The following is a 19,654-nucleotide window of genomic DNA, read 5'->3' on the forward strand; positions in this document are numbered from 1 at the left end:
ATCCCAACCCTTCCCTGGGCACGGAGAGGACCCCATCCCCATCTATCCATTCCGCTGAAGGCAACTCCTTTGGGTCCAAGGTTACCCAAATTCTCAATGTTTGCAAAGACCACAGCACCACCAGCAGCTCCAATGACAACTTTATTAGTGGATCACCTCCACCTGCAATCCGAAGCATTCAATGTTTGGGCTAATGTTAGTCCTTGTGCTCCCCGTGTGGGATCTGAGCGGATCCTACACAGGGAGCGCAAGTCTGTGCTCAGTGGCCAAGTGAGCCCCCCTGGAGCGTCTGGTTCTTCCCCCCCCACCTCCATCCCACCTTGGCCTCTTCAGGGAGCATGGCCCCACACATAAATACGGACAGACAAGATAACAAAAATAGCATTGAGTATTCACAAATGAATTAAAAACTACTCGACCTGTACAGAGCAGAGCGCGGGCGTACGTACATCGACAGGCCCGCGTGGAGAGCTGTGTGCGCCAGTGGTGGGCTCTGAGGGATGAGGGGGTTTATTCTGGAAGCTATTAAAGGCTGGAGGTTCCCTGCTCCAGCAGCAGCAGGAGCAAGGGAGGGATGAGGGGGAGGGAAGCCAGACACCTCAGTCACTGCATGCACCCATAACAGCCACGCACGGATCTGCCAGGGATCTGCCTGCGCTATGGGACTGCGAGCAAACAGGACAGCACTGGAGAGGCTCCCACTGTCCCCAAAGAGGCTTCCCAGTGGCCGGCACGGCTCTGAGCCAGTGCCAGCCCTCTCTCTCTCACCTCTTCTGGGCTTGCTTCCCTGCTGGTCCCATGGATCAGCTGCTCCCTGGGCTTTGCCACCCCTGTGAAGGACATCACTCCCCCTGCCCTTTCCAATCCCTGGCTATGCATTCCTGGACACCACAGCCCCAGCTCTCTGCAGAGCTCCTTGTGCCAGGGACAAGCGCTCTCCCCCTTGCCTGCCTCCCTCCTTTGCCAGCCCAGAGGAGCAGGCTGGGGACAGATGAGCACAGCCCCACAGCCATCTACATTCGGAAGGAGGAGGAGGAGGAAGACAAAGAGGACAAGGAACCCTTCCAACAAGACACAGCCCTGGGCCTGGTACACCATCCCAACCTGGGACTGGATGCAGCTCCCAGCAGCTGATGTCCAGGGAGAAGAGGGCTTGGGGGACTTACTGAGGGCAGAGCTCCTCGCCCCCGGCCTCTGCCTCTTCCTCCTGCTCCCCCCACCACAGGGATGAGCTCTGCCTGGAAAAGCAAGGACGGGACAGGGATGCAGGGAAGCTCCATCCCTCTGTGCAGCCTGCCTCTTCCCAGTGCCTAAGCATGGAGACGGGGGCATGGAGCCTGACCCTTGCTCTGGCTGGGGAACCTTATATTAGTGACACATCTACACACACGCACGCACTCACACATGCAAAAATAAGTCTGTTTATTTTCTTCCACGTGATCTGGAGGACCCTGCAGGGCTGGGACACCTTCTAGCCTGTGCCCCACAGCTGCCTGGATCTCCCCAGCGCTGGGAGCCGGTGGCTGAAGCGCTGCATTGGCCTCAGCGCCTTTAAAACACAACGGAACAGTAAATAAGACGGGCTACGATAAAAGGAGCTGGGCGGCACGAGGGAGACAACTCCGTGGAGCAGGGTGGTGCTCAGCCGGGACCCAGGAGCTGCTCCCCCGCGCCGGTGCCGGTGCTTGGGAGCGGAGTGTAGTGGATGTGGCGGTGAAGGCGCAGCCGTCCTGGTGACGGGGGGCTCGCGGCGGGTCACTTGCGGCTCAGCAGGGATCCCAGCAGAAGCACTCCGGCCACTGTCGCCCCGGTCAGGAGCCATTTGTTGAAGGTCTCCTGGCCCTTCCTCACCTCGGCAGCAGCATCGTTCCCGTAGAGGTCCACAAAGCGTTCCTGCGGGAAGAGGGAATAGTGAGCAGAGGGGCGGGCGAGGAGCACGGAGGGAAGGGGCAGGAAGGCTGGCGGGCTCCTGCTGGCAGGAAAGCTGTGGTGTGGAGTGGGCAGATGACAGAAGCCTTGTGCTTCCTCGCTCTGAATCATGCACAGAGGGCAATGGGGGAAGCACAGGACCAGTCATGAGAGAAGAGGATGCCAGAAAGGATTTGTGAGGAGAACACCACGCAGGCAGGGCAGGGGATGCATCACGTGCTCTCGGCTCTCTAAAATTAGCATCGAAGTGGGATAGAAATCATTGCAGCAGGAACATACTGGGCTCCATTCCCTGGCTGAGGCCTGGGGAAGCAGCAGCAGGGCTGATGCCCACAGTTGTGAGCCCACACCATGTATCCCACCACTGATTTCATCACCACATTGCTGCATCCCGGCACGACAAGCACTCCTACATCCTGGCCCTCACAGGTTACTCCATAACACAAACTGGATTTCATGAATCCCTGTGGCAAAGGCAGACACTGGGTCGCCAAACTACTGCCTTCCCACGGCTTCAGGAGAGCAGGCCAAGCATGAGGCTTGGCCAGGAATGCAGTCACTCCAGCCCAGCTCGTCCAAGCCAGCCGCCTCCAGCCCTTCATCTCCAGCAGCAGCAAGAGCTGGGAAGATTTAAGAAGAACCACAGCCCCTCTCCCTGGGGCTGGGGATAGGTGGCCATGGCCTGGACTGGGGGAGATGGAGGGCAGAGAGAGACCACCAGAGTTGAACTGCTCCTGAAAACAGGCACGTCTGTGCCCAGGTAGCCCGCTCATGGCATGCTGCCAACCCTCCTGCTGCCCCAGGCACCAGGAACCTTGGCCCACTGTGAGGAGAGCTGCTGGGGTCCATGGGCCACACACAGAAGGGCAGGAGGGGTCCCTGGGCAGGCTGCAGGAAGCAGGGAAACATATGGCCCAGGATCTCCCAGGTTTATCAGGGCTGAGCAGGAGCCACAGGGCCAGAGGGAGCGGGAGCTGCGAGCTCCAGGCTCAGGGATCGCCAGCAGCCTGGCGTCAGCAGGGGCTTGATGCTGTCGCACCTTGAGTCCATCTTCCCAACAAGGTCCCCTGTTCCCTGATAAGTGAAGGCAGTTCCAGTAACCCGGTTGCTCTGGGAAAGCAGAGATAAGCCCAGATGACGCTGTGCTCATGTCACGCCTCACCACGGGCTCCACGCAGACTGGAGCAGCATCCCTGCCTGCCCTCCCGGTCTGGCAGCTCTGCCTGCATGCTGCTTCCCACACCTGCCCACAGCCTGCGGCCACAGGACTGCAGGGGTTTGGTGCCCAGGTCATGGTTGGCACCCATGTCACTCATGGAACATGGTGCCAGTTTCCCAGCTCCCACAAAACAGCCCCAGCACGGTCACAGCTGGTGGGGTATCTCCTCACCTTGCCACACACCTTCAGTCAAGCTCACACAGCTTTTCACAGCAAGGTGTGTGTGCAGCAGACCTGCATGCTCGCTCCCAGGGAGCCAGGCTGTGTCCCTCTCCATGGCCACAGGCCTCCCCACCACAGGGGATCCGGTCCTTGATGGGCTACACCTCAGCATCCACCTCTGCCACCAAAGCTCTTCTCCACCTCCCACCAAACACCAGCATCTCCACCTCCCCCGTCTGCCTTCCACACCCTGTGACCATGAGGAGGTACCCACAGACTCAAGGGCAGGGTGTTGGGACAACAGGAACTTGGGGACTTTGCTAACTCACCCCAGGGCATGACACTGCTGCCTCTTCAGGGATGTGACAATCATCCCCATGACTCACACCACATACATGGAGTGGCAGAAGGCAGCTCGCTTCCCACCATGCCTGCCAGCTGGCATGGGATCCGTAGAGGTGTTGTACTGTGTGCCAGCCCCACAGGAACGGGTAGCTCACAGGCAGGTGCTGTCCAGGGAGAAAGGTGAAGGCTGCTGCCCACTGCCAGCCCCTCTGCCTGGCCCCTCACCCAGGGAACAGCCAGTGACGTGTTGCAGGAGAGGGATGAGAGGAAAGCTCAAACCCAAGGAGGGGGTATCTTAAATTCTGGCACAGGAAGTCTCTCTGCTGACAGGTGGTGATGAGCATGGAGCTGTTACAGGGCAGGGCAAGCAGCAGCAAACTGAGAGCAGGCTGGCAGGGATGGAGGGCACAGGGAACTGGGGTAGAAGGCACAGCCTTGTCCAAAACCACCACCCTTACAACATCTGTGCCAGGGGAGGTTTAAGCTGCACAGTAAGAAAAGGTTCTTCACCCAGAGGGTGGCTGGGCACTGGTACAGGGTCCCCAGGGAAGTGATCCTGGCACCAAGCCTGAACCAGAGTTCAAGGAGCATTTGGACAATGCTCTCAGGGACAGGGTGGGATTGTTGGGCTGTCCTGTGCAGGGTCAGGAATTGGACTCAACAATCCTTGTGGGTCCCTTCTCTCTGTGCCAGGGCCCTTGCCCCAGGGATGGTTCTCCCCTTGGAGGGCAGGGCCACACAGCCACCTGGCCTCTCCATGGGACAGGCACCAGGAGAGGGCCTCCCTTGGCCAGGCAGGGAGCCAGGGAGGGCTGGCAGCCTGCTCTCCCTGCTGCTTTTTCCATGGCATGTGCTGCCGAGCTTGTGGAAAGGCAGTTCCAAGAAGTGTGTTTTGAAGCCCTTACTTCTAAGAAAAGGAAGTGTTTGCTGGAGGAGAGATAAATGGCGCATGGTGAACGCAGAGCTATCGGGTGCTACAGACGGAGGGGAGCACGGCCAGAGCCTGGCACGGGCAGGGAGGGGGCATGAGCCCTTCTCCTTCCCTTGGGAAGGGAGCAGCAGCTGCTGGATCCACAGCTGGGGGCCGCAGAGCACCCGAGGAGAGTGCCTTGCCCTTCCTCGGGGAAACCGCCCCAGGAGCTGTGATAGCTCAGCCCCTGCACAACTGTGATCCCAGATGTGTCCCCTGGGAACCAGATCCCAGACTGGAGGGAGTGGGAAAACAGGCAGGAGTATCCTCCCTGCCTGTTCGGGGAGGGGGTTGAAGGTTAGGGAAAGGCAGCTTGCTCTGTTCCCACACCACCCCAGGCCTTGACTGCTCCACACCTGAAGCCCAGCACTCCCAGGACCGATCCTGATCTCTGTCCTGGTGCTTGGGATCTCAGGCTAGCCCAGACACGTCCAGATATTTCTGGCCTCCCCCCAGTCACCTTTATCTGGGAGGAAATATTTGGAATTCCTGAGTCAATCACAAGGACTATGGTAGCAACAGCACGTCAGTGTCCCAGCCGCTCTCTCTCCCTGTGCCAGTGGGCCTCTTCACCCAAGGGGACGGGCTGTTCCACTGCTGAACACCCTGTTCCACTGCTGAACACCCGTCACATCCCCTTCCCACTCGGGGTGACTGACACGTCCCGGAGGAGGACGCTCTGGGGCAGATGATGAGGAAGCAGAGACGTTATTCCTACGCAAGAGGCCATCCCTTGCCTTGGCCTCTCCTCCCCAGAGCTGGGGAAGGAAGCACCGTTTTCTTGCTGGAGCCTAAACCAGCAGTTGCTGGGGGAATTGGGGTGAGGGGGGTTTCTCTCCTTGCTCCACGTGCTTCTTGCACAAGGCAGAGGACCCGGAGAGTCAGGTTCCACCACACCACAGAGGTGGGGCAGGAAGGTTCTGCAGTGCCAAAGGTTCTCTGGACACTTGCAGTGCCCCAAATTGCAACCCAGCACCACGAGGGTGCAGCAGCCATTTAAACACTGCCCAGTGCCAACACACAAGAGAGGCAAGAGGAGCAGGTCTAACCTAAAGTGCTCTGTCTCGGGTGGGAGAGCAGATCAACAAAGCATGAGATCTGGCTGAGACAGCACTCACATCCTGGCCTGGGAAGTGGAACACCCATAATGTGAGGCTCTCACCAGTTTCGTTGGTTTCATTCACCAGTGCTGCCTGCACGGGAGGGAGAACAGTTGCTGGATCCCATTCAGAGTGAGCAGAGCAGGTTCCTCTTTCAAGATAAGCCCCAACACTTGGGGAAAGAGGATTCAGTGACATCAAGCCATGAGGGCAGGTGAAGGAAGCAGATGTGGGCAGTGAATCCCCATCTGGCCTCTGGTGAGGCGGGAGAGCAGAGAGGGGAGGGCTCAGAGTTTGGGGGCTCAAAGCCTGCCTTGCACAAGACACTGAAGGGTATGAAGGTAATTGAAAACACCAGTACAAAGCTCTGAAAACCAGTAGAGAAGAGCCAGGCACTACTGGGAGTATTCAGGTGAACTGGTGGCACTTGGTCAGACTTAGACATGGAAGCTCAGACCCCAGCAGGAGCTCTGGAGCTTCCCCACAGCTCCAGTACCCAGCCAGACACCCACAGCAACCACCTCAGCATGCACAGCAACCTTTCAGCAACCTTTCCCACTCAAGGATCCTCATGTCTTTTATAAAAAATGAGCTGATCCTCCAAAACCTCCCGTGGGATAAGTCAGCACTGTTCCCAGATGGATCAACAGAGATGCAGGGAGGTTAAATGCCTTCTCCAGAGCTGTATGCAAGCCAGCAGCGTGAGCCACAGCATCTGACTCCCAACCCAGGCATTCTCATCACGAGGCAATGTTTCCCTTGAAAACAAGGCTGTTTCTGTTTTACCTTCGCCGTAAGTACAGCTGTGTTCCTGCTCAGAGGTCTAAGCAACCGCCGGCCAGGAGCGGAGTCATCTGGATGACCAGACATTTGTTAATGAGATGCTGGGAACAGTTTTGTGCTGAGCAGAGAGACAAGGACGGAAAAAGAAAGGCAGCAGCTCAGCACAGACCACAACAAAGCCCTGCATCGACAGCAACCTGCTCCCAGAGCCCCCATGAGCTGCCAGCTCACCACATGGGACTGGCATATGCGAACCTGGAGGTGAAACACAGGGGGTAAAAGGCAGCTGAGAGCTTCAAGAACAAAAGAAAACATAAGTATTCCCAAAGGATGCCACGAGGATCCTGTAAACACATCTCTGTGGGTCCCTATGTGATATGAGAGTGGAAGAGACATCCTGGAGGCCCTCCCTCTGCCCTGCTTCCCCTGACACCATATCCCTGTGTGGCCCCCACCACCTCCAGCCTGGAAAATGTGACTGCATCAGTCACAGCCCTGCCTGCAGTATCAGGACTTGAGGTCAAGGTGAGCCTCAGACACAGGAGCATGCCAAGGGAACCTGCCATCCAAGGCTGAAGTCTCAGACCTTCTCCACAGAAACACTGAATCCTAGAATGGTTGGAAGGGACCTTAAAGAGACCATCTAGTTCCAATCCCCTTCTATGGGCAGAGAAGATCTATAGTTCATCCCCCTGGCCCCCACCAGCAACCCTGGGCAGGCTTGGAATGGGGTGGGGAAGGGGTTCTGGGGACACAGGGAGAGGAAGGGGCTCTGGGGACAACACACTGCAGGTGCAAATACTCCAGAGACTCAGCTCTAACTGTTATGCAAATGGTGACCTCCAGGGAAGCAGCTGCTGATCTCCATGACAATGGCAGGGAATGCCACCCACCCACTGCCTCTCCTGCCTCTCCTGCCCCAGGAGCCGGTGGCACTGGAGTGTTGTGGGTGCTGGGGTGCTGTCCCTGCCCAAACCCCAGGATTCTCCATTCATTGAAACCTGCGGCTCTGAAGGAGGCAGCCATAAATTCAAAAGGGTCAATTAAACAGGCACATCCCCTCCTCATTCTCCTCCCACTGAGCCGGAGGGGCTTCGCTGTGGGGCTGCAGGGTGGGGGGACCAGCAAGCAGGATGCCCCTGGGGCCAAAGCCCAACAGACCTTCGGGGCTCCAGCCTAGCCCGGGCCAAAGTCAGCTCTTTTCTAACCAGAAACAAACCCTCACCAGCACATTCCAACCCTAATCCTTGCCGTGGCAGCCTCCTGTCAAACTGGTTTCATCACTGGCTCCAGGGAACCTGCAATAACCCCACACCATTCAGCACAATTTCAGCGTTTTCCAAATACATGAAAGAGGCTACGGTGACAGCTGTAACCCCCGTCCCTGCCCCGGGAGACTGCTGTGCACAGCACGAGATGGAGAGCAGGGAATTGCGCTCTCCGTTCCAGAAATCTGCTGAAACATTCATGTGTATTAAAGCCGGAGACGATGTGAATGACTAATCCACTTGCATCCATCTTTCATCAGTGTTTCTCCCAGAGCTAACCGGGCTGAGGGCTCCCGAAGGTGCCGCAGCCCCGGCCGGCATCGGTCCCACTCGGCAGCGGGACGGCTGGCAGGCAACACGGCTCTGGTACAAAGGCACAGCGAAGAACACATTGGCTGAGCCGGATCCACTCAAGAGATTAGCACCTGCTGGGAATGGGATTGTTTTCCAAAGGGCATTAAGTGGAATAGTCCGAGGAAAGACGGTCTCTCTGATGCTTCTCCCCACCGGACAGATGGTGTCTGAGCCCCGCAGCAGAGCAGCCTTTGTGCGAGGGGCGCGCTCGGGGGGCAGGGAAGGCTCCTGCTTTCATGTCCCGGTTATCTGCCGCCCGCGGGGCCGGGAGCACGAGTGCCATGGGCAGCTCGCTGTGCCGGACAGCACCTCGGCAGGGTCACCCACACCCGGGGAACCGAGCTCAGTTTTCACCTTGTCATTGCTCTTCCCGGACGTCACAGCTCCTGTGCAATCGTGCCCTTGTGTAACCGTGGGGAAACCTGTGCCGAGGAGATGTGCCATGCTCACGTGTGCCCGGCTGCTGAGCCACGTTCCCTCCTGCCAGGGGATGAGTGGGCGATGCTGACAGCTCTCCCTGGCCCTCACCCTCACTGCAAGCCACATCCAAAGGGAATGGCAGCATTACCAGGGCCCACGGATAATGAGCAGGGACACAGGGACAGTCCTCACAGGAGATGGGCCCTGGGGAATGGCTGCCCAGTTCTGCCTCAGCCACTCGTCCTCCAGCATCCCAGAGGAACGACAGCCAAGCTTCACCACTTCCCATGTCAGCCCCAGGACCTCAGGAGGCTGCTGTAATTCTTATGTGCCACTTGAATGAAAAAAGGGGAAAGGGTGGAGGTGCAGGAAGAGGAGGAAGATGTGCTCATTCTGTTTTCACTTCCTGTTACTCCACATGAAATCTCAAATGATTCAGGCCACAAAGTCCCTTTTAGCAAAATCCTTGCTGACTTGAGGGCAGGAAGCACAGTAGGCAGCTGATGCAGCAAACGTGGGAGAGAGTGGTGCAGCATGAGAAGGAGACTTTGTGCTCTGCCCTGGGCTCCTCCATGCATGTTGTTGCATGAAATAATCACTGGCTGGTGCACTGGAAGCTTCTAAATGAGGTCAGTTGCTCTATTAAAAGATATTAGCTCTCCAGCAAGTTTAATACGCTGGTGAGCCATACCAGCACAGGATGGAGGCACTTGCAACACTCCATTATGGCCCATTTACAGGTAGCAACACCTCATTTTCTCCATACGTAAGCCATATGTCACCCAGGCACTACCCAGGGCCACGTACACACCCAGCTCCCGTATCCCAGCCCAAACCCCGAGCCAGCTCACCACGAGTCACACACACAGAGTAATGTCACATACAGCCACCAGCTGTGTCCCTGCACAACTCTCATAGTGTCCCCAGTTTTCCTCAGTCTCAGTGGTGGCACAAACCAGAGAGATGGGCAAATGGGACTGGTATCGTTTGGAGAAGTGATGCAGGCAGACAGCTGTCCTGCTCCACCTGAGCGTGACATCAGCTGCATTCAAACCAAACCAGCTCTGTGCCAGCCCAGACCACTTCTCTGAGCTTTCCAAAGAGCCCCTCACCCTTCAGCAGAGAAGAAAACCCTTCCGTGCTCCTTCAGGAAGCAGCCAGCTCCAGCAGCTCCCTTTCAAGTCCTACCCCAGGAGCCAGGTCACTGCACGCCTCTGCCCCACGGCCCCTCACACTCCTGGTGTGAGCAGCTCCAGCTCCTGCTCCAAGCCCTGCCTGCTGCCAACTTGTCATGTTTTGGAGTGTTTGATTTCAGTCTTAAGAGCACCTGTCTGGCAGCGGTAGAGGCAGGGAGAACCTGCCCGCTCTTTGTTCTTGGCCAGGCAGAGCACAGAGCAGGACACCTGCCTCGGTGTCCCCCTGAGCTCAGGTGCAGGGCTGTGAGCCAGGGACCTCCAGGTCCATCTTAGATCAGGAGTGGGGGCTCAAGAGCCGAGCCCAGCCCCACTCCCACCAGAGGCTCCTCATCTCCAGGGCTCATCTCCCAGAGTAGGATACTGATGCCAGGAGCTAGCTACTAATTGGATCTACTTAAATCAGCAGCTACGTCTGCAGACACAGCTGAAACACAAGCTTGAGCAGGAAGGAGGATAATGCAATAAATTCAAGCAGCTCTCCCCAAGGGAATTGCACAGACCCCCGAAACTTCCCTCTTTGCAGATACAGCCTATTACCCTTCCCTGGGCACGCTGTGCCACTGCAGGGGCAAGCAGCCGTTGAAAGAGTAACCAGCCCAAAGCCCCCTGAAACACCAAGCTCCCTCAGCTCCCAGCTCCCAGCAGCAGAGGGAAGGCAGACCAGTTACAGCACAACGCTCAAACAGTCCCTGTGGCCACGGGAGCCTCTCTGGTTAACACTCCGAATCCCGCTCCTCCCTCCCTCCCTCGCTACCCCCGAGGCAGGCAGGCAGGCAGCAGCGCTGAGTGCACTGGGTTTCCCATTAAAGAGATCCTGAGAGACAGCACTGGGCTGGTACACGTGAGCACGTGTCCGAGAGAAGACACGGGCGGCTGGAGAGAGATGCTGGAGCTGCAGCGGGCGTTCCCGCCTGCAGGCAGTCCTTCCCAGCACTGCTCAGCCCTCCCGATTCTTTTTTTTTTTTTTCTTTTCCTTTTGCTAACTAAATTAAACATGAGGATAAAATAAGCAAAAATACCTAAAAATAAAAAATAAACCAAGCATTTCTACAGCACAACTAGGTCACAGCTCCCCAGCATGCGAGTTGTGGCAGCCACGGCTCAGCCCCTTGAGCCTCCCGGGTTCAAAACTGACATCTCTCTTAAAAGGCTGCCCCCGAAACCCACACCTGCTCCCCGGTAAGGCCAGCTGGAGCCATCTGCTAACGGCTCTGCCTCCCGGCAGCCCTCGGCACCCTCGCTCCAGAGCACAGGGTTGTTCAGCTGCTGCAGCAAAGAGGAACACTTCTCCCCACCTGAACACGGCAGGGCCAGCCTGTGCCCTGAGACTGCTGCCCCGCTGCGTGGGCACACCTCTCCCACACCTCTGGAATGCGTGTTCCCTAACTTTAGCTCTTGGCATCCCAAGGATGATTAGGAGCAGGACTTCAGAGAGATCCCGCACCAAGCACCCCTCCGCACATCCTTCCAGGTGAGGAGCAGGGAGGAGGAAGTTTCCCTGTCCAAGGCCAGGGCAGTAAAGCAAGGAGTGCCCTGGCATCGAGGGACGCCGCTTCCCTTTCATGCCTCCACTCTGTGTGTTAATCTTTAGTGGCTCAGAACAATAGTGTTTAAGGGCAACATCCCACGCGGGAGGGTGGAGGAGGAGAGCAGAGGGTGGAGGAGAGCATGGCTGCTCTCCTGCCACCACAAGGCAGAGCCACCCGCAGCGAATACCTGTGCTCTGAGTCAGCACGTAGGTCAACATCCTGGCTGCTCTCAGGATCCCCGGAGGGACAGAGCAGCTGCCCCCAGCCCCCTTCTGCTCCCACAGCAGAAGCCACCATTAATTCCTCGCCTCTCGGTTCAGCAGGTCTGCAACACTTCTTCAACTGATATCCATCCCCTCCCTTCCCCCAGCTCCTCCTGGGAATACTCTGGCTTTACAGCTAGTGGGGAAAGAGCTGCTAGAGAAATACTCCTTGTAATGTCAAGATGGGACTGTGCTCACAGCCGTCAGCTGCTTGGTAAAAACCCAAGGAGAGAGAAGCTTAAGCAAAGGTCTCGGAGCACCACATCACCATTCATCTGCACCCGGTGTGTGCCGTAGGCGTGTCACTGCTCCCGGGTGGAAACCACGTACACAAACTGTACAGAAGTTCCAGAGAAATCAGGCACAGCACCCCAGACACGTACAGAAAGCTGCAGCTTCCACTGGGGAAAAGAGAGCACGTTGCTCCCATCCACCCCTTCTGCTGCACTGGGACACCCCATTGCTGCTGAAACAGGGAGAGACCCCAGGCAACACTCCGGGGACCCGGCTCCAGCGTCAGGGAGGAGCAGGATGAGCAGGCGGAATGACATTGCCGAGAGCAGCTGTGAACACAGAGCAGCAAGAAACAGTTTGTTAATTATTTCACAGGTCTTTTTTTAAATGACACTCAGCTCTTCGGATTAAAGAACCCAGAGTGCTTTACGAATCCGAGTTGCCAGTGGCTCCCCTGGGAGAGAAGGAAACGTTATCCCTTTCGCTGAAGGACCCCGGGGTTAAGTGGGCTGCTCTGAGCCACAGCCAGCCACGGGCAGGAGCTTGGCTTTCCAGGCGCCTGCTCTAATCACACATCTAAGGAACGTAATCAAACTGCACCGCACACGGAGAGGCAGCACAGAAAACAGGCAGGGCCCCAGAGAAGGAAAACGAGTAAAGGGGGTGAAGAGCAAAGCTCTGAAATCAGCCTTTGCATCGTTCTCGGTCTAGTGGCAGGAATGCTGCTGCGGGCCGGGCAGGAAGCTGCAGTGGAAGTCATTCCAATGGCATTTCCTGGAGAGCACTGCAGAAAAGCCTCCCAGGTCGCAGGCAGGGTGAGGAGCTGCCAGGGCTCTGTTGAGCCCAGTTCTCCAGCCGTCAGTGAGGATACAGCTACATGGGCTGCTCACTCCAGGCAGGACAGTCTGAGCCAAGACCCTGCCAGCAGCTCCCAAAGCCAGGGAGGAACACACAGGAATTTGAAGGGATTGGGGGGGACTCTGCTGGCAAAAGGACAGTATTTTTTTCCCCAAGCAGGTGATGACAATGGGGCCATGGTCTCAGCTGCAAGGGATCAAGGCTGTAAAATAATTACAGAGGCCAAAGTGCAAAGCGACAGCCCAGCTGAGCTCCACAGGCCACTGAAGGGGATTCACAGAATGGTTCGGGCCGGAAGGGACCTTAAAGCTCATCTTGTTCCAACCCCTCTGCCACGAGGAGGGACACCTTCCACTATCCCTGGTTGCTCCAAGCCCCGCCCAACCTGGCTGTGAACACTTCCAGGGATGGGGCAGCCACAGCTTCTCTGGGCAACCTGTGCCAGGGCCTCAGGACCCCCATAGTGAAAAATCCTTTCCTAACATACAATCTGACTCTGCCCTCTGCCAGTGTGAAACCATTGCCCCTTGTCCTGTTACTCCATCTTCTTGTCCAAAATCCCCCTCCAGCTCTCTTGGAACCCCTTTGGGCATTGGAAGGGGCTCTAAGGTCTCCTCGGAGCCTTCTCTTCTCCAAGCTGAACAACCCCAACTCTCACAGTCTGTCTCCATAGAATTCATCTCCAAGACTGCAAAATGTGGCCTTGGCTATGCTCAGTCAGCTCTGAGTTTTGGAAAATGACACTCCCAGGTAACGTGGTGGTGGCAGGGACAGCTTGTGCAGGATACCTGGGTGATGGCACAAGGCCAAGAAGTGTTTCCCAAGAGCTGAGAATCAAAGTGTAGGCTCTCAACCTGAAACCATTGAGGAGCCTGGAGCCAGAGCACAGGACGAAATCCCAGCTGCACTCTGTCATATGACACAGGCTGAGTCATTTCCTACCATTCAGAAAAAACTAAAAAGATAGAAAATGAGTTTGCTATATTGAAATCTTCAAAGGGTTTTCCCCAAAGAGAACCACAAGCTTCCAGGCCACTGCAGAGCAACACAACACATGTCCCAGCACACAAAGTCCTGTGTGGCCAGGGCCAGCTGAGAGCCCGGGAAGCACCATGCAATCGCAGGAAGTAGTCAATCCTCCTTCAGCCCAGCCCAGTTTGTTGGGATTCAGATGTGACTGGTGACAAAGAGGCTGTTTGCTTTCACAGCCCCCTCATACTGGTTCCCACCATTGGCCCCACAAAGAGGAAACCTTTGACTTGCCATCCACAGATATACCTCCAAGCCCCTCCAGAACACCCTCCTTAAATCCCACTCTGAATGTGGGTTTAGCCTTGAAGGAAGAGCTGTCATGCACTGGAGGGTCACAGCCAGGCAGGAACTACTGCTCACTTTCCTTTCTCAAACAGATTAAGCACGGTCAGTACATCTCTGCCTGCCAGGCTCTTTCCTGCTTGCTCTGCGCTTCCCCCTCCTGCCTTTCCACCCACCAGATTTCTCCCTCCATGACTCCTGATACCCACTGGGATCACCATTTGAACTTCATGGCTAGTGGGATCTGGTCCTGGCCAAAGCAACTGCCCCAGGAAAGCTTCTTCTATGGATCTGATGGCTTGCCAAGGCAGCAGCTCTCTCCTGACTGGTTATTAAACATTCCCCTTGGGTTGCTCTCGTTTGTTTGTTTTCCCAGTGCCAGATTGCAGAGAGGAGGGCAAACCAAGGCAGTGACAAAACACTCCCATGTTAACGCTATGGAGTGAGATTTACCATTTCCCCCTTGCCTCAAAAAATGATTTCTCAAGAGAACTGCTACAGCCCAGCACGCAGCAGCCTCCAAAGGCACCTGCACCCCGCAGCCACCCTATGCTGCCTTTGTTCCACTGGTGGTGAATGAAACAGAGCTTCCTACACAACCGTGCTGTGCGGCACTTGTGACGGAGCCACGCTCCTTCCCTCTTTCAGAGGGGCTTTTCAGGAAGAGCAGTGCTGCAGCTCTCCAAAGCACAAACCACCTGGGCCCTGCCAAGCAGGCCTGCCAGAACTTGCATCCCTCTCACCGGGACCTGCCTGCTGCACCTCTCGGGAGCGCTTTGTTTGCATGGGACAGGCTCTAACAGCTCCGATGCACCAAACGGAATTCCCTGTGCAAACAGGGCGGCAGGAGAGGGACGGCTCCAGCACAGCCAGAGCAGGAGGGTGGCACTGCTCTTGCAAGGGAGAGCTGGCAGCGGGCCAGCGGCTTTCTCCCTGCAGCTGGAATCGCGCGAGAGCGAAGGGAAGCGAAGCATCCCCACGCACACCCCACACATGAGGCACCCGGGAGCTCTTATGGCCTCTGTCCCTTGGCGTGGACTGGGATGGATGCCCCCAAGAAGGGACATGGTAAAACCTCAGCCTGGGGGAAAGCTATGGCTGAGACCTCAAACAGGCACTGGTGGGGGTTTGCAACAGGCTGGCAGCAGCTGCAGGTCCGGCCCTGTTTTTTAGGTGGCTGGTGAGGTGGATCCTCCCCACTTTGGCCTTCATCACCCTGCCCAGCTCCTCTTCAGCTCTCAGCAGAGCAGCACAGCCAGGGGAGGGAAGTTAGAAGCTTGGTTCAAGGTTAGAACAAGAGAGCAAGGTTGTCCCCTGAGTGGGAAACGGCGATTTTCAAAGCGAGAGCTGGTGGGCGGGTCAGATAGAGAGGGAGTCCTGACCCTTCCGCAATCTGTTGAACAAATATTTGCTCCAAACAATTAATTTAGAGACAGACACAAAAAAATTGAAGAGTCTGAATCGTCATGGTTGGGGGTGGGGAACAGAGGGAGGAGGTATTTCATTCCCTGCAAGCAGGGACCAGTGATTTTCCACCAGTGATTTAATCTAAATCCCCCAGAGAGTTCATTTACAAAAAATCAGATTGCATTATCGCCTAGGTCTCCAGGATACAGCCCAATCCGTCACTAACAGCAACAGCCACACTAGCTTGGAAACCTCAATTTGATCACTCAATTCCAAGACTAATCTGTGGCTTTAAAAGCCAAGGCCAGAGGGAGGGGGAAGGACCTCTGAATTTGGCCAGGGTTATCTGCAGGATGAGAGAGCTAATGGGCCAGATACAGCCAGATGAAATGGTCAGCAGATCCTGGGTTATTAATCGAAACCAAGCTCCTCTCCTTGCCTGAGCAGCCCCACCCAGGCAGTGCCCCAGGGCGGCCACATTCTTGGAATTCCTGCACCCTTCAGGAACTGGCTCCCTCTCCCTGGGTGCACCGGTTCCCCCTCTTCTCCAGGGTCCCCAGCATTGCTGGCTAGGCACGGGGAACTGGGGAGAGCCTTTCCTCTGTCAGGAGGGTGCAGAGCACAATGCTGAGCTCCAAGGCTCCCGTCCCCTTCCCAAAATATGGGGTTCTGCTGATGGACCGTGAGCTGAAGGGGGCCAAGAGGTCTCAGCTCCCAGCAAGGAGGTGGTTCCCCACCATTTAGATGCCAATGCCTGACAGCATGAACTCTTTCCAGTGGGAACCGGTAAAGGTTACACCAGCAGGGAATCACTGGGATGCAGAAGCCAAATGAAAACTCAGACATCTGTAGGTCATATACCTCCCGCCGGCAGTCCCAGGCTGCACCGCACAGCCGGACCCGGCATTTCAAGAATGCTTCCTGAAGAAATGCTTATTCATGTTAATACCTCACTACTGAGAGCTCCCGGGGTTTGCTGCTGGGGCAGCTGGGAGCACTGCTCCCTGCCAAGGGAGAAGCAGCTGCAGGTTTAGCAGCTCCTCAGCACAGGGGTTGTCCCCACCTCAGCTCTGGCTCCCACCACACCAGCTCAGACAGTCCCAGAAGCCCACCCGTCCGCTGGGATCTGCTGTGGGATTCACTTCACCATGAGCAAGGCACAGTGCTGTCTCCAGAATGAAGAAGTAGCTGTTACCTCGGGAAACCACTAGCCAGCCCACCACAGCACTGCCTTGGAGAGGAGGAAGCTCCACTCCCTGCTGTTAATGACACCAGGAATATCCCCAGAGCAAGGGCTCTGCTTGAAGAACAAGCTCGGGTAACATTAGATTTCCAAAAGAAAACAGGTCTTTTACATAACATCCAGGGAAATGGAGAAGAAACAGGGAGAAGGACACGTCTGAGCACAAACTGCTTGTGTCATTGTGGTAGACTGACCCTCTTGGGACAGAGTGTTAAGAACAGAGAGGGAAAGGCCACACACGCCCCTTTATCTCCCTGCAAGAGCCAGGACAAGCAGCAGCACAAACATTGCTCCGGTCTGACCGGCCCCACTGCCAGCCTGAAACGAGGGAGGCCACGGGCAGCCACCCCCCCAGCGCTGCAGAGAGGAGCTCTTACCCATCCGCCATTCTCCTGGATCCAGGGATCTAGGTGGTCGGTCAAGTACGTGGTCATCCACGACACAATGCGCTTCACCAGTACCCGCATCTCCTTGTCAACGCTCTCCACGCACAGGGCCCCCCCGAAGGAGAAGAAAGCCACGATGCGGCCCCAGTTCACCCCGTCGCGGAACAGTTCGTTCACCACCTGCTCGAAGCTCTGGTAGGCTGTGCCAGGGGTGATGTGGAGCTGGGAGGTGAGGTCGCTGAACGCCCGCCGGTACCTCAGCTCGAACTCATCCCCCGCCTCCCTCAGCGCCTGCCTCACGTCGGCCGCCCGCCGGATCTCGTGCACTTCCAGGCTGCTCCGGTGCACGGTGGCCCCGTTCACTACGTGGCCGGCGGCGGGTGCATGCCAGGAGGGGCTCCCATTGAGGACGCCGTCCATCTCGTCCTCCCCCGCCGCCGCAAAGTCAGTCCTGTTCTCATCATCCTCCTCCTCCAGCTGGCTCCAGCTGTACCCCTTCTGCGAGAGCTTGTAGGAAACAAAGTCAATCACCAACTCCCGGTTACTGCTGGACATTTTCACACCTGGGGCACCCTCAATGAGTCCATGGTCCGGGGCACAAGCAGATCAGCGCTTAGCAGATCCCGGCTATGCTCCTCTTCCTCGAGACCGATGGCAACATCTGACCTTCGCACACAGGAGGAGAGAGGCACCGAAACGGTTAATGCCACAGCTCTTAGATGCGCCCGCGCCATTACCACCGACAGCTTATCCTCAGACCGAGCTCACCCCCGCAGCTCTACGCCGAGGCTCCGGGGGCCACCGCATCGAAGAACCCACCGTTAGACCCCCCCCCCGGGCCACCATCCCCAGGCCCCGGGCCACCCCCCCGGCTAGCTCCGAGCAGCCCCCAGATCTCACCGGGTGCGGGCAGCGCCTTGGCAAGCCGGCAGCAGGCCGGGCCGGGACGAAGGAGGCTCTCGTTGTGCTGGATCTGCGGGCCGGCCCGGCCGCGCTCCGCCAGTCCCGGAGCGCCGCGGCGGCGGCACCGCCCCTGCCCGCCCCCGCCCCGCCCCGCCCGTTAAAGGGCCCGGTGCCCCCGCCCCCTCCGCCGGCCCAACGTTGCCCAACGGCGCCGGCAGCGGGCGGGCAGCGCTGCCCAAGGGTCACGGCTTTGATGGTAACCGCAGCCCTCGCCGCCCCTCGGTCCTGGCGGGCGGAGGGGATAAACCGCTGAAAACCCGCGGGTGAGCGCTCGCCAGCGGGGCTCGCAAGGCACGGCCCGCCCGGGGGCTGCCGCCGCCCGACCGTGTGCCCTTACGGGAGCGATCCCAGCCAACGCCAGCAGCGCGCGGCCGCCGGGACGGTGACACGCCGGGCAGCGGCGGGCGGGGGCGCCGCAAGGGGGAGCCGAACCCCCAGGCCACCGAACGGCCCCCACCACTACTGGGCCGCCCCCCCGCCGGTGCCAGTCCCGGGCCGCCCCCCCGCGGCCGCCGTACCCGGGGGGCGGGGACCGCGCACGAGGCCCGACACGGCGCACGGCCCGCCAACCAATCATCGCTGGCGAGAGCCCCCGCAGGGGCGGGGCCCCGGCAGCGCGCCCTCCCCGTTGGCTGAGTCGCCCGTCACTCACGGCCTGCCCTACCCCGCCCCTTACCTCAGCGACCGGCGGAGGGTCCCCGTCCTTCCCAGCCCTGCCCCGCGGGCCCGGCTGGCAGCGACGCCGCGGGGGTCGCCAGCAGCCCCGCCGGGCCTCGGCCCAGTTCAGCAACCTCGGCGCTCCTTCCGCATCGCCCGCCGAGCGGCCGGGGGGGTGCGGCAGAGTGGGAGGGGGCGGGAGAGGGTGCGGTGCGCATGCGCACGGTGCCGCGAGGCTGGGCGGGGAGCGTCGGTTGGACGGCGCGGGGGCGCGGAGCGCACGCGCGGGGCCGGCGGGCACATTGCGCAGGCGCGGAGGTATCGGGTGGAGGGCGAGGCTGTAGCGCCCCCTGCCGGGCGCGCAGGGCGCAGCTCCAGGCCAGGTGCCCCGGGAGCTCCGCGTGCACGGAACCGCCTGCGGGCACGGCCCCCGGCTCCTCACTGCAGTCTGGGCTTAGCCTGGGTGTCCTGTGTCTCCACAGTGCTCCAGGAGCCCGCGGCGGGGCTGTAAGAGGAGGCTGATGCGAGCAGTGCAAGCGGCTGTGGCATCCAGGGCCGGCCCTGCCCCTAGCAGCCGGATGCCCATTTTTCTCCAAGTGCCATGGGGAGCTTTACGCAGGATTCGGGGTCGATAACGCCGCTGAGGCACTTTACCCCTGCAGCATCGGGAATCTGGGTCACCAGGCGGTGGAAGCCACATTCCCCGTGCCCAGGGGTCAGAGGGGTTGATTTGGTGAGGGACAACGGGTGAAAGCCGGGCAGCGAACACTAGCACAGCCGTCGTACCAAGGCCTGGCTGCGGTTAGCTCTTGCCCGGCCTTGCTGGCACCGGCTCCGGGACCCGCCCACTGGCCGCTGATAGGGCGTCCCGAATGTCACTCAAAACGCCACATCGCCTGATTGGCCAAGCGCGCCCAGCAGTGCATTATGGGAGTTGTGGTTCACAGCTCGCCGTCCTTCGGCGTCGGGGTTCGAATGAGCACTACATTTCCCATAGGCCTTTGCGGACACAGCTCAACTCCGCAGCCCTGGTTGTCTCATCCGGGTCCTCTGG

At 58.4% G+C, this 19,654-nt stretch overlaps 1 protein-coding gene across 3 annotated transcripts; it reads right to left on the minus strand.

Annotated features, from left to right (window-relative positions):
- Positions 1-128: 128 nt before the first annotated feature.
- On the minus strand, positions 129-18,858 carry BCL2L1 (BCL2 like 1). 3 transcript variants are annotated; one of them, XM_051802982.1, is made up of 3 exons: positions 18,620-18,858; positions 16,972-17,646; positions 129-1,893 (listed from the first exon to the last, which is right to left on the minus strand). In XM_051802982.1, the coding sequence occupies exons 2-3, from the start codon at positions 17,533-17,535 to the stop codon at positions 1,756-1,758; spliced, it is 702 nt and encodes a 233-aa protein (XP_051658942.1). In that variant the 5' UTR covers positions 17,536-17,646; positions 18,620-18,858; the 3' UTR covers positions 129-1,755. The 3 variants fall into 3 exon arrangements, with proteins under 3 accessions (XP_051658942.1, XP_051658941.1, XP_051658943.1); XM_051802981.1 differs by lacking the exon at positions 18,620-18,858 and adding an exon at positions 17,881-18,031; XM_051802983.1 differs by lacking the exon at positions 18,620-18,858 and adding an exon at positions 17,881-18,024 and having other exon boundaries at positions 16,972-17,641.
- Positions 18,859-19,654: the final 796 nt, after the last annotated feature.

This window comes from Manacus candei, unplaced genomic scaffold (assembly GCF_025592945.1).
Source record: "Manacus candei isolate 608988 ecotype Guabito, Panama unplaced genomic scaffold, ASM2559294v1 h1tg000057l, whole genome shotgun sequence".
NCBI classification, from domain to species: domain Eukaryota; kingdom Metazoa; phylum Chordata; class Aves; order Passeriformes; family Pipridae; genus Manacus; species Manacus candei.